This window comes from Staurois parvus, unplaced genomic scaffold (assembly GCF_062004578.1).
Source record: "Staurois parvus isolate SC_StPar_1 unplaced genomic scaffold, SC_StPar_1.0 ptg000609l, whole genome shotgun sequence".
Classification (NCBI taxonomy): Eukaryota; Metazoa; Chordata; class Amphibia; order Anura; family Ranidae; genus Staurois; species Staurois parvus.
This window is the reverse complement of record NW_028318405.1, coordinates 1,217,811-1,243,613: the sequence shown is the minus strand read 5'-3', so window position 1 is coordinate 1,243,613 and position 25,803 is coordinate 1,217,811. Positions and strand designations below refer to the sequence as shown.

Sequence of the window (25,803 nt, the reverse complement as noted above, 5' to 3'; positions counted from 1 at the left end):
ACTGGAAGGGGGTGAAAGTGTCCGGACTGGAAGGGGGTGAAAGTGTCCGGACTGGAAGGGGGGGAAGTGTCCGGACTGGAAGGGGGGGAAAGTGTCCGGACTGGAAGGAGGTGAAAGTGTCCGGACTGGAAGGGGGTGAAAGTGTCCGGACAGGAAGGGGGTGAAAGTGTCCGGACAGGAAGGGGGTGAAAGTGTCCGGACAGGAAGGGGGTGAAAGTGTCCGGACAGGAAGGGGGGGGAAAGTGTCCGGACTGGAAGGGGGTGAAAGTGTCCGGACTGGAAGGGGGTGAAAGTGTCCGGACTGGAAGGGGGTGAAAGTGTCCGGACTGGAAGGGGGGTGAAAGTGTCCGGACTGGAAGGGGGGTGAAAGTGTCCGGACTGGAAGGGGGGTGAAAGTGTCCGGACTGGAAGGGGGGGAAAGTGTCCGGACTGGAAGGGGGGAAAGTGTCCGGACTGGAAGGGGGGGAAAGTGTCCGGACTGGAAGGGGGGGAAAGTGTCCGGACTGGAAGGGGGGGAAAGTGTCCGGACTGGAAGGGGGGGGGGGGGGGAGTGTCCGGACTGGAAGGGGGGGAAAGTGTCCGGACTGGAAGGGGGGGGGGGGAGTGTCCGGACTGGAAGGGGGGGAAAGTGTCCGGACTGGAAGGGGGGGAAAGTGTCCGGACTGGAAGGGGGGGGAAAGTGTCCGGACTGGAAGGGGGGGAAAGTGTCCGGACTGGAAGGGGGGGGGGGAAGTGTCCGGACTGGAAGGGGGGGAAAGTGTCCGGACTGGAAGGGGGGGAAAGTGTCCGGACTGGAAGGGGGGGAAAGTGTCCGGACTGGAAGGGGGGAAAGTGTCCGGACTGGAAGGGGGGGAAAGTGTCCGGACTGGAAGGGGGGGAAAGTGTCCGGACTGGAAGGGGGGGAAAGTGTCCGGACTGGAAGGGGGGCAAAGTGTCCGGACTGGAAGGGGGGGAAAGTGTCCGGACTGGAAGGGGGGGGAAGTGTCCGGACTGGAAGGGGGGGGGGGGGAAGTGTCCGGACTGGAAGGGGGGGGGGGGAAGTGTCCGGACTGGAAGGGGGGGGGGGGGGAAGTGTCCGGACTGGAAGGGGGGGGGGGGAAGTGTCCGGACTGGAAGGGGGGGGGGGGGAAGTGTCCGGACTGGAAGGGGGGGGGGGGGAAGTGTCCGGACTGGAAGGGGGGGGGGAAAGTGTCCGGACTGGAAGGGGGGGGGAAAGTGTCCGGACTGGAAGGGGGGGGGAAAGTGTCCGGACTGGAAGGGGGGGGGGAAAGTGTCCGGACTGGAAGGGGGGGGGGAAAGTGTCCGGACTGGAAGGGGGGGGGAAAGTGTCCGGACTGGAAGGGGGGGGGGAAAGTGTCCGGACCGGAAGGGGGGGGGGAAAGTGTCCGGACCGGAAGGGGGGGGGGAAAAGTGTCCGGACCGGAAGGGGGGGGGGGAAAGTGTCTGGACCGGAAGGGGGGGGGGGGAAGTGTCCGGACCGGAAGGGGGGGGGGGAGTGTCCGGACTGGTTAAGAAGTGACAAAATCCGCTGAGGAGAAGAAGCCCTGGGGGACGGGGTCAAGGGCTTGGCACCATCTTGCACCCTAAATATGAATGTCACATGGTACAAAAGGTGTACTAGGCCTTTAAGCGATTTTGTTTTGTTTTTTAGGGGGGGGGAGGGGTGAATTGGTTTCAGTTGATTAGTATTTATATATTAATAGAGATGTATCGCTTCCTGATCTAATCAGCCTTGAAGTCTTGGGAATTTTGGAGCAGATTACATCTGTGCTGGTGGTGTTCAGGCTCTGACTGACCTTGAAATCCTATTTTGTGTCTTCTAGGATGATGACTTGCCTCAGGTGCTTTTGGGAATTTTCATTGAGCAGCCCACCCCATTCCTGCCAGAGTTCCTGGAGAGACTGTCCACTCTGAGCTACCCAGGAAACCGGCTGTCACTCTACATACATAACAGCGTAAGTGCCATCTCCTGCTTCTACCACAAGGTCTGTGTAATGTCCCATGGTGGTGATGGTGTCACTCTCTACTATTGAATCCTCCGTGTGAAGGAAGAAGATATGGATGACCGCATTCCAAAGCAGGCTACTTTTATTGTACAGGATAATAAAACAAGGTGACGCTAACGCATTTCACCATTATAGCTATGATTAAGCCAGCCTTTCTCCTCCTTTTAACACAGAGGAACCTTGAAATAATGTTCCGGTCTCAGGGAAAACCCTGGTAAAAATGACTACATCTACAGCTCATCATACATTAGAGTGATGGTCAATGGGAAGAATGCTCCTTACACTTGTGGTCATTGAGAAGAATTACCCCCCTTACAGATAGACAAAAAGATCAGTGGTGTCAGTGGGAACTTATCTAAGAGACAGAACTTGCTCATTGCTTGAAGAACCCCTAGCAACCTCTGGAGGAACCTTGATTGAGAAACCCTGTTCAGTAGGGTTGAGGTCAGGGTTATGGTATGGAGGAACTAGTGTGATCTTCACAAGCTGGTCAAACCATGACTTTGAGGATGGTTTTGTACACAAGCATAGACATGCTGGAACAGAAAAGAAACTTTCCCAAACTGCGACCACAAGATTTTATAGTGTCTATGGAAATTTATGCCCATTTGTGGGGTCAGTACTGATGTTAGATGGGAAGAATCTCACAATCAACGGTCTGTTCATCCTAAAGCTGTTCAGTAGGGCTGAGGTCAGGGTTCTGGTATGGGAGGAACTAGAGTGGTCTTCACAAACTGGTCAAACCATGTCTTTGAGGCTGGTTTTGTACACGGTCATAGACATGCTGGAACAGAAAAGGAACTTTCCCAAACTGCGACCACAAGATTTTGTTGTCTCTGTGGAAATGTATGCCCATTTGTGGGGTCAGTACTGGTGTTAGATGGGAAAAATCTCACAATCAATGGTCTATTCATCCTAAAACTGTTCAGTAGGTTGAGGCCAGGCTCTGTGCAGGACACTTAGGTTCTTCCGCACCAAACTCACCATACCTTGTCTTCATGGAGTTGGCTTTGTACGTAGGGGTACAGAAAAGGGTCTTCACCAAACTGTTACCACAAGAGTTGGCTTTGTACGTAGGGGTACAGAAAAGGGTATTTACCAAACTGTTACCACAAGAATGGCTTTGTACGTAGGGGTACAGAAAAGGGTCTTCACCAAACTGTTACCACAAGATCAACTTCCTCCACACCAAACTCATCATACCTTGTCTTCATGGAGTTGGCTTTGTATGTAGGGGTCCAGTCATGGGGGAACAGAAAAGGGTCTTCACCAAACTGTTACCACAAGATCAACTTCCTCCACACCAAACTCATCATACCTTGTCTGCATGGAGTTGGCTTTCTACGTAGGGGTCCAGTCATGGTGGAACAGAAAAGGGTCTTCACCAAACTGTTATCACAAGATCAATTTCCTTCACCCCAAACTGGTCAAACCAAGTCTGTATGGAGCTGACATTGTGCACAGGGACACCGTCATGCTGGAACAGAAAAGGGTCTTCTCCAAACTTTTACCACAAGGAAGAGCACAGATGTCTACAATATGGTATAGTATTAACAGCACCCGTCACTGGATACGCCTTGGTGAGGTGTCCACATTCTACCACTGGAGGTGTGATGGTGTCCACAAACCTTTGGCCATGCGGTGTATTAGAAGCTGGCAGGGAACTGAAAGCTCCAGAGCCCCCAGCAGTGTATTTATAGTATGGGCCTACTCGGTATAGGAGCCTGTTTGCAGTATTTAGGTCACATTATGCACCAATTGTATGTGCTGGGGACAAGATAGGGTTTGCGTTGTTTTTAACTTTTTTTTTTTTTTTTCTTACCCAAAAATAGGAAGTTTTCCACGAGAAACACATCCAGACTTTCTGGGAAAACCACAAAGACGAGTTCTCAAATGTGAAGATTGTGGGCCCGGAGGAGGCGCTGAGCCAGGCCGAGGCTCGAGATATGGGCTTGTAAGTGTTTAGTGAAAGTAGAGTGGGGTGACCTTGGATAGATATGTGTGTTTGGGGGGGAGATATTTCAAATCTGACCTCCAGCCTTCCCTTCAGTCTTGCGCTGGGTTTACCAGCTCCTCTCCTGTGTTTAGATAGCTTACACTGGTTTCACTGCACACTGTGAGCTTCTCACAAACTGCATTAGGAGCTGCAGCAACTCAGAACCCACCTCAATTCATGGCTGGAGGACATCCAGCATCATCTAGCCCCCAGCCTTACGTCCCTGGCTTGCTCCAATCATGGAGGCTCAGCATCACTTTTGCGTGGTCTACATGCAACTATATCCTGACCAGAAACACCCACTCCACCAGACTAACAACCAAATCCTCAAGGCATTTTGAGAACGCCTCACAGGAGCCAGCCACTTTTTAGCATGAGGGCTTTTGAGAGGAGTACAGAGTTTCAGGAAGGTATGCACCCCTGCTGGCCCTTCCACCAGCCATGATCTGCTTGGATTGCATAGTGAAGTGCAGAGATCTAATGATGTCATCACTGGGTCTAAAGTAAGATATTTAATGAAAACGGAAATGTTTTCTTTACCCCCCCTGGCGGTATTCCCGAGTGTAGCTCGGGGTAAAGTTTCAGCACCACAAGCGGTACACCCCCCCAAGCTACACTCAGGAATACACTGCAGCATCGCTCCGGGATCTCTTCTGCACTTAACCTTGTCCTGCGCTCCCGCGATGTCCCCCCTGCAGCCTCCCCGGCCATCTCCTCCGGCCGATGTTGGCATCCGTCTTCCGTGTTCCGCTGCCTGTGACGTCGGGACGTACGGGGGGCGGGAACTGGCGGGAAATTTAAAAATTTCCAAAAGTGACATTTACTAAATACACTAAAATCACATAGTATAACATTCCTGTATCAAACATTTCACATACATTTTGTCCCGAGTGCTTTGTCCGGCGCCCTGCCTGCATTTTTACTGTTCTTTCTGCCTGGAAACTGAGAAACGTCCATGGCGTCCAAAAAGCGTCCCTTTAGGTCAAAAGCGGTTTTAGACCGGCTAGAGAACAGCGATAGTAAATCAGAACCACTTGCAGAATTGAGTGATAATGATTCGTGGGGGAAATTCCTCATCAGACACTGAAAACGATTCTGCGACTGAGCTCAGCGATGTCGAACTTGGCGCTATATTTCACATTCAGTGTTTTGGGTTTGATTATATTATTGAGTTAAACTTATTATTATTATATTATTATTATTTTTTATGATTATTAAATTATAATTTATGATTTCGTGTTTTAAATTTTATCCTCCCCGGGATGTTTACTAGACTCTTGTTCGGACAGATTTCAGTGAGTTATTCCTAAAAATTACAGCCTACAATAAAAAAAAAACATATTTCCATGCAAAAAAAGTACCGCTTTGAGCACAGAAATATGGCCATAATCAGACCGCTTGGGAAGCTACCTTTTAGTAGCATGTCGATGAGGAAGGAGGGAGAGACCAGGGAGGGCAAAATATAAGCAGAAAAAAACTTCAGCTTTAAATTTGGTAAAGGTATAGAATGGAGTAGGAAGTCTCCTCCATCTGTTAATACACAAGCAAATCTAGAACCTCCGCGTTATCGACTGTATGACCGGAAAAGTCTACCGAGCATCGCGATTGTCAGAATTCTCAGCATTTCACAGAACTGTAAGTAGCCTTTACATAGTCCAATGAAGCTTATATGTGTCTCCTAGGAAAGATTTCTTTTAAATCCTCAACAAACTCTTCACAAATATTCCTGAGAGACATTCAGGAGCGGCGAGTTCTTAAGAGATTGGCCGGGTCGGGGTGTCTGCTTAAGTTCTATTAAAGTCAACCTGCGGTAACTTTACAAATCTACTGACCTGTCACAATATACAGCAACAGGATCATTGTTTCAGAAAAGCTCCACCTTTTCTTAACCTCTTGCCGACCGCGCATAGCCGAATGACGGCTTCACCGCGGCCGGCCAGTTCTGAGTGGACGTCATATGACGTCCTCCCAGAATGCGCTCTCCTGCGCCAGGGCGCGCACCCGGCGATCTCCGTGATCGCTGTGTCCTACGGACACAGCTGATCACGAGATGTGGTAAAAGGCCAATCATACCGGCCTTTTACCACGTGATCAGCGGTGTCCAATGACACGCTGATCACAGGGAAATGCAAGTGCCGGTTCTCGGGCTGCACTTTCCTCACGCTGTCAGATCGTGAGGAAAGTACTGCTGAGAACCGGGCAGTTGTCAGAGCGGGGATCGGCACCGATCATCAGGGCACTGAGGATCAGTGCCCTGATGATCGGTGCCCAGCCAGTGACACCCGCAGTTCCGCCCAGCAGTGCGCCCACTAGCTCCGCCCACCTGTGCCACTCTGCAGTGCCCCCACCTGTGCCACTCTGCAGTGCCACCTACCTGTGCCCAGCAGTGCCCCCACCTGTGCCCAGCAGTGCCCCCACCTGTGCACTCTGCAGTGCCACCTACCTGTGCCCAGAAGTGCCACCTACATGTGCCCAGCAGTGCCACCCACCTGTGCCCACCCACCTGTGCCCACCAGTGCCACCCACCTGTGCCCACCAGTGCCACCCACCTGTGCCCACCCACCAGTGCCACCCACCAGTGCAGCCCAGCAGTGCTGCCAGTCAGTGCAACCAGTCAGTGCCCAGGGGTTGTGCCAGTCAGTGCCGCCAGTCAGTGCCCAGCAGTGATGCCAGTCAGTGCCGTCTATCAGTACCCATAATCAGTGTCACCTATCAGTGCCGCCTATCAGGCTGCATATTAGTGCCGCCTATCCGTGACACCTCATTAGTACTGCCTATCAGTGGCCCTTTAGTGCTGCCTATCAGTGCCGCCTATCAGTGCCCATCAGTGCCGCCTCATCAACGCACATCAGTGAAGGAGAAAAAATACCTGTTTGAAAAATTTTATAAAAGAAACAAACTTTTTTTTTTTCAAATTTTTTGCACTTTTTTTATTTATAGCGCAAAAAGTAAAGCGCCCAGTGGCGATTAAATACCACCAAAAGAAAGCTCTATTGGTGAGAAAAAAATGATCAAAATTTCATATGGGTACAATGTTGCATGACCGCGCAATTGTCAATCAAAGTGCGGCAGCGCTGAAAGCTGAAAATTGGCCTGGTAAGGAAGGTGGTATAAGTGCCCGGTAGGCAAGTGGTTAATGAAAAAGCCACCAGGATCTCCAGTGACATTGCCTTGGTGAGATAATGTCATCTATCTGCTGCAGGCTAGAGGAAGCATTTCTTCAGTCTCCTCTTCCCCAGTGATCAGGCTGTACGTTGTAACTTTGTAGCAAGTCACACAGGCACCATCTTTTTAATCTAAGCCAGGAACTGCATAGGGCAGCTCAGGGGGAATACATGACTTCACCCTCCCTGAGCTGGCATCTTAGTCCAGGAATAGCTGGTGACCCTAGAAATGCCTGAACACAGCTGATGCCATGAAGGCGTTGTCAGGGGGGGTACTCTGATCTCTGCCAGAGGTATCAATGACAAACTAATGAGCATACTGCACAGAACATGAAATACATACATACCATGTGATGCTAGATTCAGTTTAATCAGGCTTGTCCTATAGTAATCTAGGCAGTAATGGCTGAATTTCAATAGGTTGCATAAAACAATTGAATTTTTCCTTTGCAGAGACCTGTGCCGGAAGGATGAGACCTGCGATTACTACTTTAGTCTGGACGCCGATGTGGTTCTGACCAATCCTGACACTTTGTACATCCTCATACAGGAGAACCGGTCAGTATTGCGGATCACCACATATGATGATATATTGTTGATGAATAGATTCTGTACTCTCCTATTACAACCCCATGCTCGCCCTGCACACCTTTCTGCCTGCAAGCCCATGCTCACCATGCACACCTCTCCTCTTACAACCCCATGCTCACCATGCACACCTCTCCTCTTACAACCCCATGCTCACCCCTGCACACCTTTCCGCCTGCAAGCCCATGCTCGCCCCTGCACACCTCTCCTCTTACAACCCCATGCTCACCCTGCACACCTCTCCTCTTACAACCCCATGCTCGCCCTGCACACCTCTCCTCTTACAACCCCATGCTCACTCTGCACACCTCTCCTCTTACAACCCCATGCTCACCCTGCACACCTCTCCTCTTACAACCTCATGCTCACCATGCACACCTTTCCGCCTGCAAGCCCATGCTCACCTCTGCACACCTCTCCTCTTACAACCCCATGCTCACCCCTGCACACCTCTCCTCTTACAACCCCATGCTCACCCTGCACACCTCTCCTCTTACAACCCCATGCTCACCCCTGCACACCTCTCCTCTTACAACCTCATGCTCACCATGCACACCTTTCTGCCTGCAAGCCCATGCTCACCCCTGCACACCTCTCCTCTTACAACCCCATGCTCACCCCTGCACACCTCTCCTCTTACAACCCCATGCTCACCCTGCACACCTCTCCTCTTACAACCCCATGCTCGCCCCTGCACACCTCTCCTCTTACAACCTCATGCTCACCATGCACACCTTTCCGCCTGCAAGCCCATGCTCACCCCTGCACACCTCTCCTCTTACAACCCCATGCTCACCCTGCGCACCTTTCCGCCTGCAAGCCCATGCGCACCCTTGCACAGCTCTCGTCCTACAGTCCCATGCTCACCCCTGCACACCTCTCCTACAATCCCATGCTCACCCTGCACCTCTCACCTCCTACAATTTCATGCTGACCCCTGCACACTTCTTCAACAATACAGTACTCACCCCTGCACATCTCTTCTCCTTCAATCCAGTACTCATCCCTGCACCTCTCTCCTCCTACAATTTCATACTGACCCCTGCACACTTCTCCTACAATGTCATTCTTGACCCCTGCATTCCTCTCCTACAATCCCCTGCTCACCTCTCCTCCAACAATTCAGTGCTCACCCTCTGCACACCTCTCCCCCTACAATCCCATACTCAATTCTACACACCTTTCCTCTTATAATCCCATACTCGCCCTGCACCTCTCATCTCCTACAATTTCTCACTGACACCTGCACGCTTTCTCTCCTACAATCGCATGCTTGACCCCTGCATACCTCTCCTCCTATAATCCTCTACTCACCCCTGCACTCCTCTCCTCACTACAATTCTGAACTCGCCCCTGCACACCCCTCCTCCTACAATCCCATACTCACCCCTACACTCCTCTCCTCATTACAATTCTGAACTCGCCCCTGCACACCCCTCCTCCTACAATCCCATACTCACCCCTGCACTCCTCTCCTCATTACAATTCTGAAGTCGCCCCTGCACACCCCTCCTCCTACAGTTCCATACTCACCCCTGCACTCCTCTCCTCATTACAATTCTGAACTCGCCCCTGCACACCCCTCCTCCTACAATCCCATACTCACCCCTGCACTCCTCTCCTCACTACAATTCTGAACTCGCCCCTGCACACCCCTCCTCCTACAATCCCATACTCACCCCTGCACTCCTCTCCTCACTACAATTCTGAACTCACCCCTGCACACCCCACCTCCTACAATCCCATACTCACCCCTGCACTCCTCTCCTCACTACAATTCTGAACTCGCCCCTGCACACCCCACCTCCTATAGTCCCATACTCACCCCTGCAAACCTTTCATCCTACAGCAAGGTCATTGCACCAATGGTGTCTCGGAGTGGAAAACTTTGGTCCAACTTCTGGGGAGCTTTGAGCCCTGAGGGGTACTACGCCCGATCTGAGGACTACGTAGACCTCGTTCAGGGGAAAAGAGTGTGAGTAATTATAACTAGCATGAGTTGCTGCGTCACCCTGCCGGAGGATGGCAGGACTTCATCTGTTTTTTATCTGCTTCTTCCAGAGGTGTGTGGAATGTGCCCTATATTGCCCACACCTATCTTATTAAGGGCGAGACTCTGCGCAAAGAGCTGGTCCATAGAAGTGTCTTCACCTTGTCAGGACTGGACTCCGATATGTCTTTCTGCAAGAGCATGAGGGATAAGGTAAGGGGCGCTTCTAAGCTGTGTATTCCCCCAAACCCCCCCCCCCCCTTCCTCCACAGCCTTCTGAGACACATCACAGGTCCCAGAAGACTGCGGGACCGTTCACAAAGTGCAGTGCGTCGGGAAACCGTCTCTAAAGTTGTAAGGCTCCACTTTCGTTTCCCTTCGTTAAAATGCCGGCACTGGGACCCTAAGCCGATTGAAGAATCGGCCCCGGTGAGAACAGCGCTGGATCCCTGGACAGGTAAATGCCCTTGTATTAATAGTCAGCAGCAACAGTATTTGTAGCTGCTGGCTTTTAATTTTTTGCAGAGGCTGGAGCTCCTCTTTAACCCCTCGCTCTCCTGAGGATTCCCCCCCCTCTTTTTGCGTTACGGCGCTGCATTGCTTTAACTGACAATTGCATGGTCATGCAGCGCTGCACCCAAATGAAATTTACGTCCTTTTTTCCCCACGAATTGAGCTTTCATTCGATGGTATTTGATCGCCTGTGTGCTTTTTATTTTTTGCGCTATACTACGCTGCAGTACATTTAGTGTGACAGGTCAGCTTGTACGGACACAATCACATACCTGTACGTTGCGGCTTTTTTGCAGGTCTGCTCATGGACCCGGGAGACTGTGCTGTCATTGGCTGCAGCACAGGCTGATCAGCGGGTCCCGGGCCAATGATTTATGGCCAGGAAAACGCTGATCGGTTCAAGGAATGGACGGAAGAGAGCCCTGTGTTGGCAAAGCAGGGAGTAAAAACCGGCACATCACTTAGTAAAACAGCACACAGTAAACACACTAAACGTTGTTAGGCACACAGTTAACCCATTGATTTCCCTAGATGTTAACCCCTTCACTGCCAGTGTCATTAGTGCACTGACGGTGTATATTTTTAGCACTGATCACTGTACTCTTGTCACTGGGGAAGTCAGTGGCAGTTAGTTCCCCTCAGCGTCAGATTGCCTACCGCACTATCACAGTCCCACTATAAGTTGGTGATCACCGCCATTACTAATATAAAAAAGAAAAAAAAAATTCCAGTATCTATACCATAGCTTGTAGATGCTATAACTTTCACACAAACCAATCAATATACACTTATTGGGATTTGTTCTTAAAAGACATGTAGCAGAATAAATTTTTGCCAAAATTCATGAAGAATTGTTTTTTTTTTTTTTTTTTATTTGATATTTTTTATAGCAGAAAGTAGAAAATGTAGTTTTTTGTTTTTTTTTAATTTTGGGTCTTTTTTTTTGTTTACATCACAAAAAAAAAAATAGAAAAAACCCATTGGTGATCAAATGCCAATAAAAGAAATTTGTGAGAAAAAAAAATTATAGAAATTTTATTTCCGTATACATTGCATTGCATGATCACGCAATCGCCAGTTAAAGTAGCGCAGAGCCAAATAGCAAAAAATTATGTGGTCGTGAAGGGGGCAAAATCTTCCAGCGCTCAAGTGGTTAGGGGCTAATTCACATTATAAGCGGTCACAGACGTTTTGCCGTATGGTAAATTGTATGTCAGCACAAGGACACACAGGAAACAGTTGTTTGTGTCCCATTCACACTGTTATGCAACAGAAACAAGACATACCTGTGCGCAAATCCCAATAGCTTGTACATGCATTTATCTATCAGGTGCTAATGGGGTGTCACCACATGTTAACACCAGAAATCCTGAAAGGACCCTCTGCACACTGGTACATACCCTTCTATCACGTACCTGGTGATGGAGGCCAATGGAGAGAGGGCTTCCCTTGCGGCTAAGTTCCGGACTCCCCTGAGAGCGGGACAGCGGGAGTCGGGCCCAAAGTTGCACTGGTCACCTGTAGGAGTGCTGGTTGGTGGTCCACTCAGAAGCACAGCTGGTGCACGGAGATCGGTCTGCAGACTGGAGGCGCCTGTGCATGGTATGTAAGCCCTTCCGTGATTTAGATGTTTACTGGATAGTCGGTTCAAGCCAAGGTCAGGTACCAGGTGGGAATCAGAGCGGACGTAGTCAGATGGGATAGCCGAGGTCATACACAGAGGAGTGAAAGAGAGAGAGAGAGAGAGTATCCGTAAGCCAGGACGAGGTCAGATCAGGGGTAAGGCAGAGTAGACAGGTCCAGGAGCAAGCCGAATCGGTAACAGGAAACAGGGCACGGGGAGCTAGAGATCATCCAGCAACTAGAGGGAGTGATGAGCCTCCATATAAAGGCCGTCTGGCACCAGACTGAGGCTGATGTGTCCTTCTGCGGCCATGCAGAGTACTGGCAGAAATGCCAGATCTTCCAGAACTCCTGCTGTGAACAGGACCCTGACACCTTTACAGCGCACGTTGCAATAAAAAAAACAGGGATTTTTATCTCACGAAGTGGGGGAGAGCTACTAGTTCTTCCAGGATTTCTGGTGTTAATATGTGGTGACACCCCTTTAGTGCCTGATAGATAAATGCATGTACAGGCTATTGGGATTGGAGCACAGGTATGTCTTGTTTCTGTTGCATAGCAGGTCAGTAGCCAGACCTAAACCTAGTAGCTCTCCCCCACTTTGTGTCTGTTTGCCCCATATTGGCATAATGTCCACAGTAGCCTTTGCATTGGCAGAGCAGAGTCGGACTGGCCATAGAGGGATGACTTTGACGCAGCTGGCCAGCTTAAACATGTGTTAAGTGTGAACTAAAAATCCCTATCTTTTATTGCAACGTTGGCTGGAATGGGTATATAGCAGGAATCACGCACCACACTGCCCCCTAGCCAGTGGCGGCACTGCGATTTCACAGCTGTCAAGTGGAAATTTGCTGTTAGATAAAATAGCTGTCCTAAATACCACACCATGGCCATTGATTTACTGCACCTGAGCAAGGTGAAGGAAATCCTGAACCCATGAGCTGTTTGGGGGTATTCGAGGAGTGAGGTTGGGAATCATTGCTCTAGATCAGTGATCTCCAAACTGTGGTCCTGGGGCCAGGTGTGGCCCTTTGCTTGCCTTTATCCAAGCCCTTGAGGTACTGTTCCATCCACTGACACAAACAATGGGGAGTAATTCCTGTTGCTGACACCAATAGTGGGGCATTATTGCTCCCACTGAAACCATAAAAAGGGCACAATTCCTCCCAGTGATTCACTGACACCAACAATGGGGCAGAATTCCTTCCATTGACACATCAATGGGGCACAATGCCTTCCATTAACGCCAATGATAAGGCACAATGTCTTCCATTGACACCAACAATGGGGAACAATTCCTTCCATTGACCCCAACGATGAGGCACAATTCCTTCCATTGACGCCACCGATGGGGCACAATTCCTTTCATTAATACCAGCAATAAGGCACAATGTCTTCCATTGATACCAACGATGGGGCACAATTCCTTCCATTGACCCCAAGGATGGGGCACAATTCCTTCCATTGACCCCAAGGATGGGGCACAATTCCTTCCATTGACCCCAAGGATGGGGCACAATTCCTTCCATTGACCCCAAGGATGGGGCACAATTCCTTCCATTGACCCCAAGGATGGGGCACAATTCCTTCCATTGACCCCAAGGATGGGGCACAATTCCTTCCATTGACCCCAAGGATGGGGCACAATTCCTTCCATTGACCCCAAGGATGGGGCACAATTCCTTCCATTGACCCCAAGGATGGGGCACAATTCCTTCCATTGACCCCAAGGATGGGGCACAATTCCTTCCATTGACCCCAAGGATGGGGCACAATTCCTTCCATTGACCCCAAGGATGGGGCACAATTCCTTCCATTGACCCCAAGGATGGGGCACAATTCCTTCCATTGACCCCAAGGATGGGGCACAATTCCTTCCATTGACCCCAAGGATGGGGCACAATTCCTTCCATTGACCCCAAGGATGGGGCACAATTCCTTCCATTGACCCCAAGGATGGGGCACAATTCCTTCCATTGACCCCAAGGATGGGGCACAATTCCTTCCATTGACCCCAAGGATGGGGCACAATTCCTTCCATTGACACATCAATGGGGCACAATTCCTTCCATTGACCCCAAGGATGGGGCACAATTCCTTCCGTTGACCCCAAGGATGGGGCGCAGTTACTTCCATTGACCCCAGGGACGGGGCGCAGTTCCTTGCATTGACCCCAAGGACGGGGCGCAGTTCCTTGCATTGACCCCAAGGACGGGGCGCAGTTCCTTGCATTGACCCCAAGGACAGGGCACAGTTCCTTGCATTGACCCCAAGGACGGGGCATTTTCTACTCCCCACTGGCCCTAGTTTGTCCCCCCTAAAGTCTGAAGGACAGTAAACTGGCCCTTTATTTAGAAAGTTTGGAGACCCCTGCTCTAGATATAGAGATGAAAAATATTCCCACTGAGGACGGCGATAACAAACCCTTCCCTACTCTATTTAAAACTTCCGTAATAAACTAGCTGGGGGTTGCACTCTATTTTTTTACTATCCTGTTGTGTGACCGGCCTGCCATGTCCTTCCCTTTCCTCTGCAGAGCGTCTTCCTTCATATCAGCAATAGAGATGACTTTGGGCGTTTGCTGTCCGCCTCGAAGTATAACACGTCCCGCCTGCACAATGACTTGTGGCAGATCTTTGAGAATCCCGTGGTAAGTCCATCCTGCCTTCATCTAGATGTGTGTCACCCAGGGCTGCTGTAAACTTTCCAGATTCCCTTTAACTCTGCGTGTCCTTTGCAGGACTGGCGGGAGAAATACATCCATGAAAATTACACCAAGATATTCGAGGAGGATTACTTTGAACAGGTACGTTTTCTGGGGTGAGTTATGCTCTGATTGCCATGAAGGTAAAACTCTCCATGTGCGTTGATGGGTACTCATTGATTTATTGGCCGCCATACCTCCAGGTCTGCTGCTTGATTTTATCTAGTGTTGTCACCCATTCCATAACACATCCTTGTTCTCTGTGTCGGCAGCCGTGCCCAGACGTATACTGGTTCCCAATCTTTAAAGAAGTGATGTGTGATGAGTTTGTGGAGGAGATGGAACACTTTGGCAAATGGTCAGGTGGGAAGAATGAGGTAAATATCTTTCATAGTATATATACTCTGGCACTTTCATATTTTCCTCTCTTGTTAGATGACCATTGTGTTTGCTCATGGAAGTGACCCCCAACCTTTTTTTTTTTCCTTAAATTCTCTTGCGCATCTAGGATAAGCGGCTGACTGGAGGCTACGAGAATGTGCCAACAGTGGACATCCATATGACTCAAGTGGGGTACCAGGACGAGTGGCTGAAGTTCCTGCAGGACTACATCGCCCCCATCACGGAGAAACTCTTCCCAGGATATTACACCAAGGTGAGCGCAACATAATGCCTCTGTGATTGGACACTTTACAGCAGGGCTGCAAAAACAAACAGTTTAGGAGCCAGTCAGCACAGCCTGGCAGCCAGCTGGGTACTGAATTTATTTGCATTTCAGATGAAGTTAGACTAACTGCAGTCTGCTCTATACAGGGTTTCCACATGCCACCTGAAATCAGATCTGCAGTGGGATTTCTGTCTCTGTATGCTGGGTTAGACAGGGGGGAGTGTACAGAAATGCCATATAACTAAGCAGGGGTGCGAAGATCGAGAGAGCTGGTGTGGATAGATCGGGAGAGCGGCGATGATGGGATTGCTAGATACTGCAGTGGGGGGGGTTGTAGTGAGGTTGCCTGAGCAGGTCCTTGGGGAAGGGGATGTTGCCTGAGCAGGTCCTTGGGGAAGGGGAGGTTGCCTGAGCAGGTCAACGGGGGGCGGTGAGGTTGCCTGAGCAGGTCAACGGGGGGCGGTGAGGTTGCCCGAGCAGGTCAAGGGGGGGGCGGTGAGGTTGCCCGAGCAGGTCAAGGGGGGGGCGGTGAGGTTGCCCGAGCAGGTCAAGGGGGGGGCGGTGAGGTTGCCCGAGCAGGTCAAGGGGGGGGGCGGTGACGTTGCCCGAGCAGGTCAAGGGAGGGCGGTGAGGTTGCCCGAGCAGGTCAAGGGGGGGGCGGTGAGGTTGCCCGAGCAGGTCAACGGGGGGCGGTGAGGTTGCCCGAGCAGGTCAACGGGGGGCGGTGAGGTTGCCCGAGCAGGTCAACGGGGGGCGGTGAGGTTGCCCGAGCAGGTCAACGGGGGGCGGTGAGGTTGCCCGAGCAGGTCAACGGGGGGCGGTGAGGTTGCCCGAGCAGGTCAACGGGGGGCGGTGAGGTTGCCCGAGCAGGTCAACGGGGGGCGGTGAGGTTGCCCGAGCAGGTCAACGGGGGGCGGTGAGGTTGCCCGAGCAGGTCAACGGGGGGCGGTGAGGTTGCCCGAGCAGGTCAACGGGGGGCGGTGAGGTTGCCCGAGCAGGTCAACGGGGGGCGGTGAGGTTGCCCGAGCAGGTCAACGGGGGGCGGTGAGGTTGCCCGAGCAGGTCAACGGGGGGCGGTGTGGTTGCCCGAGCAGGTCAACGGGGGGCGGTGAGGTTGCCTGAGCAGGGACGTGACATTGCCAGAGTGGGGGGGGGGCGGTGACATTGCCAGAGTGGGGGGTGGTGGGATTGCCTGAGCAAGCGGGATGGTGAGATTCCCAGATGCTAGAACAGAAGGTGTTGATGAGATTCCTAGACTGCGGGGTGTTGGTGAGATTCCTAGAGAGGAGGGTGGCCAGAGCAGGGGGTGGTGAGATTGCCAGATGCTAGAGCATGGGGTGGTGGGGAGATTCCTAGAGCGGAGGGTGGTGGGGGGGGGGGGGTGAGATTCCCAGATGCTAGAGTGGGGGGTGGCGTGATTGCCAGACTCTGGGTGGGAAGGATCACAAGAGGTAAAAGGGTTAGCTGGTCCCTATACAGGAGGAAATACCCTCATAAAAGTATATAGTGGCAGATTCCTTTGCTGGTGGAAAGTCCCACATGAATACCATGTTGGCTGGTTCCCCTGTTGGTTGGAGACCCTCACAGGTTAGCTGTCAGAGGAAAACCAGCCAGCCTTTTCAGAGGACCTCCATGCTGTAAGAAAACTTAGACTTAAAGTGAACCAGTTCTTTGCTCAAGGGGGAGCTTTTCTTTTAATGGCCCACTCCCGTGCAGCACTTACTCTTCTTTCCTCTACTGCTCTATTTCGGCCCCCAGGAGTAAGTAGAGAGAGCCACGTGTAGGCCCTGATCTGCTCTGGTCAGTGCTGACATGTGACGGCACTGGGCCAATCACCAAGCACCAACAGTGGCAAATGCTCCTCCATACCATGGAATTATGGTGTATTTTCTTTGCTCTTGGCTCTGCTGGATGGAGTAGTGGGGAAGGGAAAGGTATTTGTAGGAGGGGAGAGGGCAATAAGGAGAATCTGTTGTATTTCCCTGAATAGGCAAAGCATAGCTTTTCTATAAATGTTAATGATCTTTTTTTTTTTTTTTTTTTTTTCACGTCCAGGCGAAAGCATTTCTAAATTTCATTGTCCGCTACCGACCGGATGAGCAGCCTTCACTCCGCCCCCATCATGACTCCTCCACGTTTACCATCAACGTTGCTCTAAACCAGAAAGGCGTTGACTATGAGGTGAGGGGACCCTGGACTGTCTCTGATGTCTTGAACCACTTGCCCTTCCTGACCAGGCTATTTTTTGCACTACGGCGCTGCGTTATTTTAACTGACAATTGCTCGGTCATGCAACGCTGTACATAAATGAAATTTACGGCCTTTTTTGCCCACAAATAGAACTTTCTTTCAGTGGTATTTGATCACCTGTGCGGTTTTTATTTTTTGCGCTATAAACAAAAAAAGACCGATAATTTTGAAAAAAAAAACACAAAACAATATTTTTAACTTTTTGCTATAAAACATCAGTAAAAAAATTTAAAAAAATCAAATTTCGTCATCAATTTAGACCAAAATGTACTCTGCTCCATGTCTTTGCGAAAAAAAAAAAAATCCTAATATGTGTAAATTAATTGGTTTATGTGAAAGTTATAGCGTCTACAATGACGGTGTATATATACTGGGATTTTAATTTTTTTTATACTAGTAATGGCGGCAATCAGCGTTCAGCATTCTGACACTGGGAGGAACTAACTGCCACTGACATCCCCAGCGAAACCAATACTAAAAAGCACTGACGCTGTACTAATGACACTGGGCAGGAAGGGGTTAACATCTGGGGTGATCAAAGTGCTAACGATGTGTTGTTTTACTTGATGTGCTGTGTGTGTTTTACTAGGTAGACATGCTGCTGTGTATTTCTCTGCTGTGATTGACATTCCTAGCCGCCAATGGCGCGCCCCTTACCCAGAAATGCAAATCACGTATGATTACGTGATTTTGCGCAGTCCTGCCGCCCTGTAGCAGTAGTTATATTACACGGTGGCGGGCAACTGGTTAAAGAGTTTCTAGTTTATTTTTGAAACCCAACTTAAACGTTCAGTTTATTATTATTATACAGGATTTATATAGTGCCAACAGTTTGCTCAGCGCTTTACAATATAACGGGAGACAATACAGCAACAATACAGTTCAATACAAGAGGGAAAGGAGGGCCCTGATCCTTGGAGCTTACAATCTAAGAGTTTAAGGCAGGTTCCCACCAGAATGCAGTTTCCTTCACTGTGTTCAATACGCACAGGTGCCAATACATCGTTAATGGAACCCCAAATACAGATTGCAAGCACAGTTAATGCCATAGGTAATGGCACCCCAACACCGGTACAGCAGTATCATGCGATTTTGGTGCGGTGGGTTTTTCAGATGTAGCGTGTGCACTACTTTTTTATGCATTTGGTATGATTTGCAGCCCATTCCTCAAGTCTGATCTCAAATAAATAAATATCTTAATTGTATAGTACAGGACACAGTATATTCATAGACCCTGGGTCTAACGGAACCGGACCCCGACTGCGCTAGGGTTTTTCCGGTAGACTCCCGCTTCCCTGTCCGAACACAGATCCACGGACACCACCGCTGACCATACAGGACGAGACGGCACCAGGCTTCTTAAGACAGGAAGTGAACTGCTTTATTTTAACACAAACACAAGATATATACACAGGGCGGGGAAATACAACCAGTAACAGGATGAGCAGGCCGTCCCATCAGGGGGAAGGGCTTCTGGAAACACCCCCCACCAAACCAAGACACACAATAGAACAATAGGATGTACCACCTGGCAGTAGACAATACAGGAACACATACATCCCATAACAGTTTGCTGGCCAGCAAGACACACAATAGAACAATGGGATGCAGCACCTGGCAGTGAACAATGGACAACCCCCCCCCCCACACCTATACATGTCCACAAAATACTAGGACAGATCACCCTGTACCCCTAACAGGCACAGGGTGACTTACACATAATGGGAACATGGGGAGCTGAGACAGGGGTCCCCCTACCCCCAAAGGCACTCCCGTCACACTGGGTTATACCGTCAGGTGATCGGACACTGGCAGATCTTTTGAGGACACCCTAATAACCGTACCCCACTATCTGAGTCCTCGTTTTTTTTTTTCTAGTGCCTTAAGAGAATGGATCTCTTCTTTCTGGAGAAATCACCCTTCGCTTAACTAGTTTAAATATTTTAATTTGGATCTAAAAAAAACTCTTTACTGCTTTCTGCTATAACAATAGAAACCGTTCCCCTGGATGGGTGCAGTCCCAGTCCAACCTTGAGAACCGTACCTGGACTCCACACTGTGGAGACGGCCTGTAATGTTGCTTCAGGCACTGGATGCTGCCTACATCGGCCCTGAATTCTGCTTACAATAGCACTTCGCATATTAGCACTGTGCAAGACATAGCAGGGTGCTATACAGATCCAGGGCTCTGATGTATCCCTTTTGAAAGCAGTTTCTAAGGACCCTTTGTGGGGGGTATGCCCACCATATTAACAAAGCCTGGACCCTAGATAGGGCCCAGCGATATAGACAGGTAAGACAGGGTTACTCTGTTACTGTAGCTCCCAATCCTGAATAGTATTTCATGTGTTTATACATTATAACTATCAGGAAACCAGCAATGTGTTTGAAATGTATTCATGTTACTGTGTAAACTTTTCAAACTTGGTGTTAAAACTCAACCACAGTCCAGTCTCAGGAGGATGACCGGGCGTGACATCACACCACAGGTCACACGCTTTACCTCCACTTCCACAGAGGGCCCTTATTAGGTACTCCGCTTCCCCCTGTCCTTTTTCCTCGAGGACTAATTTGTTTCCACACCTTACTCTAAAAGTACCCCATAGGGGAATACTCTCACTCGTAGCAATGGTGAAAACCAGGTGAAAGGGAGCCACGGCAAACGCTCAGGCAAACATTGGCCCTGCCGAGGGCCAGCAGAATACTTATAGTGATGATGCTTCTCATGCAATTGTGCAGGACCCGATTTTAAAGATGGTCTCTGCATCTGATTCTAGTTCTGTGCAGGCCTTCTGCTCTATTGTTTTTTCCAGAGTTGGATCCTGATTTGCCTGCCCTAGAAGAGGTAGACACAGAGGAGAATGACTAGGACACGGAGGTGATGTTAGAGGCTGCAGAGGATTTCTCACTCATGCACTCCTTTACACCTGACGCTATGGCTTCATGCAATATGCTTGCCAATGTGGATATTGTCACGTCTGCTGTTGCACATGAACCTCCTCCACCAAGCCCCCGTGGGTACAAACAGGACTGCTAAATATAAAAGCATATTCCCTGTTCATGAACAATTAAAATGGCCAAATTTATGACAATTGGATCAATCCAGGAAAGATTCGCACCCCTGCAAAAGTCATCCAGTGCAAAAGAGTTCATAAAGAAATGGTTTGTTCCAGTAGAGGATCCTGCCATGTCAAACAATTCCTGGACTCTATCGAAGATGTTCCTTTTTTCAAAGATTCTGCTGATAAAAAGTTTTAGGCACTCATAAAGGCTCCCCTTACCCTCATAGGCCCAGCTCTGCAACCAGCTATTGCTGCAATTTCTGTCAGCTAACTGGATTACAACAGTGAACAACCAACAGATCCTGCCTTCCACTGTCTTGGTTTAAAAGGGGTACAAAAGAGAGTTCAAAACTCTACCCCCTCTCTGCTTTCTTGTTTTAAACACAATGGGCAGTATTCATTCTATTGTATACTTAAAGTTACTAAACAAATACCTTCAAATTCCAAATTTCTCCTCTCTGAGATGAGGGGAATACTGGGCATCCAAAGACATTAAAGATGCTTACCTTCATATATCAAAAAGTAGCCTTTTTGGTTGCTATTACTTTAGTGAGGCTTGTCTTTGAACTAGTGTCCCTCTCTTGTAAGGAGCCATTTCTCATCCTTCGGAAGGACAAGGTAGTCTTACACCCAAGACCAGCTTTTCTTCCTAAAATGGTATCAGGCTTATTCCTTAATTAATACATTGTCTACCATCATTAGGTAGATGAGACAATTCTTCTAAAGCGCCTACACTCAGAAAAGCTGCTCCAGCACTCCCACTTTTCAGTCCACCAGATATGTAGGATTTTCTTGGGCATCTGCCCAGCTTTTTTAAGGCCACCAGCTGGTCTTCTGTGCATACCTACACAAAGTCCTACCAGGGGGGCATCCAATTGCTGGTGCTGTGGTGAGGTCTCAGCGGACTTCTTCCATATATTTTGGTACTGGATGGAGAACCTAGAGTTTTTCCGCTCCCTGACTACAATAACCGTTCCCCTGGATGGTGGATGTGTGTCTCTTGGGTCAGGTCATTCCTTTGGCACATGCCAGAGCTGTTAGGACACTCTTTGGTCTATTGCTCTTCTATGCCAGAAAGACCATTGTTTTGAAGTGGAAGGCAGCTCAGCCCTCTTTCTTAAACTGTTGGAAAACGCTGGTCAACTCTGTGGTGCCATTCTACAAGTTGACATATATTTCCAGGGGATGCCCTACAAATTTTAATAATATTTGAGATGTGTGGTTGGAATCTTCCTCCACAGTTGCGGCTGATTCAGGATGAACTGAGATGCTCCCTATTATTCTGCTCTTCTGATGTTTTACTGTCTTCATGACCTTGATTATGATCCTCCGGGCCCCCTGACTACCCACACGGAGTAATGCCTAGACTTGAATACCCTTCACCTTTATGTCCTGTTTTGGATTTTTATTTTTTTTGCTATGTAAATGAAAAAGTCCAAAAATTTTGAACAAAAGTATTTTTTTTTTATAAAATTTTGCAAATAAATAATATTTCATTATAAATCTTTGCTAAATGTATCTTTTTATTAAAAAAACAAAAAAAACAAATAAGTTTATAACCAAAAATTATAATTTTTAAACTTTTTTTTAAAATTTTTATTTTATTTTTTTATATTATTATTTTTTATTTATTTATTTATTTTACATACTGTCACCCTAGCAGTACAGTGTCACCATGGTGACACTGTACTACTTGTGGGGGGTGATGAAGATTTTTTTTTTTTTACACTGATTGCTTTTACAACCATATAGGATGTAAAAGCAATCATTTCTCTTTCTCTCTGTCTGCATTCCTGCACTCATTGAGAAGTACTGAGTGAGCTGTGATTGGTCACAGCTTGTCACATGGTACAAGGCTGTTGTGAATAGCCTTGTACCATGTGACCTCTGTGATCATTCACAGATTTAACACGTAGTAAGCAATGATGTCACAAGTGACATCTTGCTTAGTACTTTGCATGTGATCACTGATTGGCCAATCAGTGATCACATGATCGGGACCTCGTACAGAGGTCCTGTCCGACGATCGGTGTTTCACTGTGTCCGGAGGACACAGCGGGCACCGGATCGCAGTGCTGTGCGCTCCCAGGGAGCGCGCACAAGCAGGGTGCGGGAAGGCCGTTCATAAACGGCCACCCGACCCTGTACTGCCACCGTCCGGCCATTTATATGCAACGGCCGGTCGGGAAGTGGTTAAATAAATTAATGATAAAAATGTGTAAAACCTAAAGTGATGATTTGAGATACCCACAAATAAGTGAACAGCCGTGAAACACAAGCAAATAATATTCAAAGTGACGTGCTCAAAATGCAATCAATCAAGCAATAATAAAAGTGTAAAAACCAATGTCTGGTCTGCCAACCAATTGGCTAACCAGACTGGTACAGTGAAAATACTGAGTGATGCCCAACACTCAAATGATAAAGTGGCAAGTGCTCAGAATACAATACAAATGGATATAAATAAATGAAATACAGTCCACTTTAAAATGAAATTCTGTGCAAATAACAAATGTGTCCAATGCAACACAAAGTGCTTCAATCTTCATTCCACACTTGATCAGTGCTCTTGGTGATACTCTAGTGTGACTATCCTTAAGTGGCTAGAGTGCCTCCTGACATCGACCCCTAAGGACCACAGCTCATTAGATATCCCACACCAGGAGGAATCTCATAACCTGGCTCCTCTGGTTCCAATAGGATTCCATTCAAAGGCTGGCGTATCTTTAGATAACCATTCCACGCAATAGGACTCAGGCATAATAGGTATATATAAAGGAGTAAACAAAAAAGACCTCCATAGTGCAATAACGTTTAATACTCTGTAAAAAACGCCAAATAAGATGGACACTCACATTTAATCCAGTACAATACAGCAGTTCCCATGTGCTATGGGTGTACTAGGGGATTCGGGTGTACCAAGATGGCGTCGGACAGGAACCAGAAGTGCGTCTCCGCTCTCTACCGGACGTACGTCACCTCGCTCTACGCGTTACACCACGATCATCACTTGGCTTCCATCAGCTCCTCCAGAGTTTCTATGGGCCTCTTCTCTGATGAATGCTCTCCTTGCCCGACCTGTCAGTTTAGGTGGATGGACATGTCTTGGTAGGTTTCCAGTTGTGCCATATTCTTTCCATTTTTGGTTGATGGATTGAACAGCGCTCCGTGAGATGTTCAAATTTTGGGATATTTTTTTTATAACCTAACCCTGCTTTAAACTTCTTCACAACTTTATCCCTGACCTGCCTGATTTATTCCTTGGCCTTCATGATAGTGTTCGCTAATGTTCTCTAACAAACCTCTGAGGGCTTCACAGAACATTATATTTATACTGAGATTGAATTAGACACAGATGTACTCTTATTTGGTAATTAGGTGACTTCTGAAGGCAATTGGTTCCACTAGATTTTAGTTAGGGTATCCGAGCAAAGGGGGCTGCATACCAATGCACACCACACTTTTCAGATATTTACTTGTAAAAAATCTTGAAAAAATTTTTTATTTTCCTTCCATTTCACAATTATGTGCCACTTTGTGTTGGTCCATCACATCAAATCCCAATAAAATACATTTACATTTTTGGCTGTAACATGACAAAATGTGTAAAATTTCAAGGGGTATGAATACTTTTTCGAGGCACTGTATTAATATCAAGCCCGTGTCTGATACTGCACTCCAAGATATGGAATTCACAGGTAAATGAAAAATTACTTTAATTCTGCAATATTTAATTGGGTACCAGCTTCAGGCACTGATGGCAGGATAGAGTACAGCGGGGGTGAAAGGCAGAACCGATTAAATTTGCCCCAACCTCTGAGGATAGCAGGGGAGGAGATGGTTAAGGGAGAATTTACATTTGCTTTGCGGTGCCCCCATGTAAATGCTTGACCCAGAAGAGTATTTGCTAGACCTTAACACCCTCCAACGGGCACACAACTTTTTGCACAATCGTTTTCCTCTCACCTATTCAAGCACCATGACTACTTGGGCTGTGCTTGTACTCATTGTACAATTGTTTTGGGGAAGTTTGCTGTGGGTATAGGACAGATTGTCCTGTTTGGTTAATATGACTTGGTCTTTTAAAAATCGGGTTGATGGGCTCGTTCTTGCATAGGTCCTAAATGACTGACTTGTTCCTTCTATTTACACCTCACAGGGCGGCGGCTGCCGGTTTATCCGCTACAACTGCCACGTGGAGTCTCCCAGGAAAGGATGGTCCTTTATGCACCCTGGCCGGCTAACCCATTACCACGAGGGTCTTCCCACCACCCAAGGGACCCGCTACATTATGGTGTCATTTGTAGACCCTTGACATTGAAGACTTTCTTCCCCAAAAAAAACCAGCAAGACGAGACTCTAATCCCCTGATATGGAAGTTGGAGTGAGCTGCCATAGTCAGGTGTTCCCTTACTCTCTGACCACCAACCATGACTGTGGATGAACAATATGGTGGTGAAAAGTCACTGTCCCGCCAATCCGATCTTTATCATCCTACAGTGCTTCGTAAAATGCAACGTTCCACAAGTCACTGACTATGGCAACTTCTTCTGGCAGCCTGGGAACTAAGGAGAAAAAAATTACATTTCAAAGATGAGCAAGCAAGGTGCCTTACTGTCCACCATGTCCAGTTGATGTTCTCCTTCAATACTTGGCTTCTTCATGACCACCTCATTCTTACCTCAAGCTGCCTTAACTCCTTCATATGTGACATCATGGCGGTGGGCTTTAATGTTGTCCAACCACATATATGCGCACAGCCCTGTTGAGTGCTGGGAGCTTGCTCAGTCGCTCCGTAACCTCCTGGTCATTTAGCAACAATTGGGAGCCGGTAAGGCCGACTCCCGCCAGCAGAAAGGTGTTCATCTTACCAAAGTCATTAGGTGTTTCTCTTTTCTTGCAGAGTGATATAGATTGTTTGCACATTTGCCGGGAAAAGGAAACAAATATTTTTGTAGAGAGTTAGCCGGGTAGAAGTTAGCGGTATTACAGGGGGCGGACCTATAACTGGGAACCATGGAGTCATTTCATTGGGTGGGGGAAGGAGTTCCCCTTCCCACAGTTTAATTGTTTTTGCAGTTTGCTGGCTTTGTACAAAATGCTTTAAATTATTTGCTGCCTAAACATTTTTTAAGTAATTTTAAAGAGAATCAGTGATATACTTTTAATTTGTTTAATAAAATCAAAAACTTCTACAAGAAAATGTTTGGTTTGTGTTGTCAATGTGTTCCTAGATATTT

General features: G+C 48.3%; 1 protein-coding gene across 1 annotated transcript; it reads left to right on the top strand.

Annotated features, from left to right (window-relative positions):
- Positions 1-1,823: 1,823 nt before the first annotated feature.
- Positions 1,824-25,766, top strand: LOC149449658 (multifunctional procollagen lysine hydroxylase and glycosyltransferase LH3-like; the record flags this gene model as incomplete). The annotated part of the gene is made up of 11 exons (XM_089693015.1): positions 1,824-1,955; positions 3,839-3,960; positions 7,620-7,724; positions 9,604-9,729; positions 9,816-9,957; positions 14,417-14,530; positions 14,621-14,686; positions 14,857-14,961; positions 15,093-15,239; positions 17,307-17,432; positions 24,723-25,766. Coding segments are annotated over 11 exons (1,341 nt in total), but the record flags the coding sequence as incomplete, so codon positions are not given.
- Between the last annotated feature and the right edge of the window lie 37 nt (positions 25,767-25,803).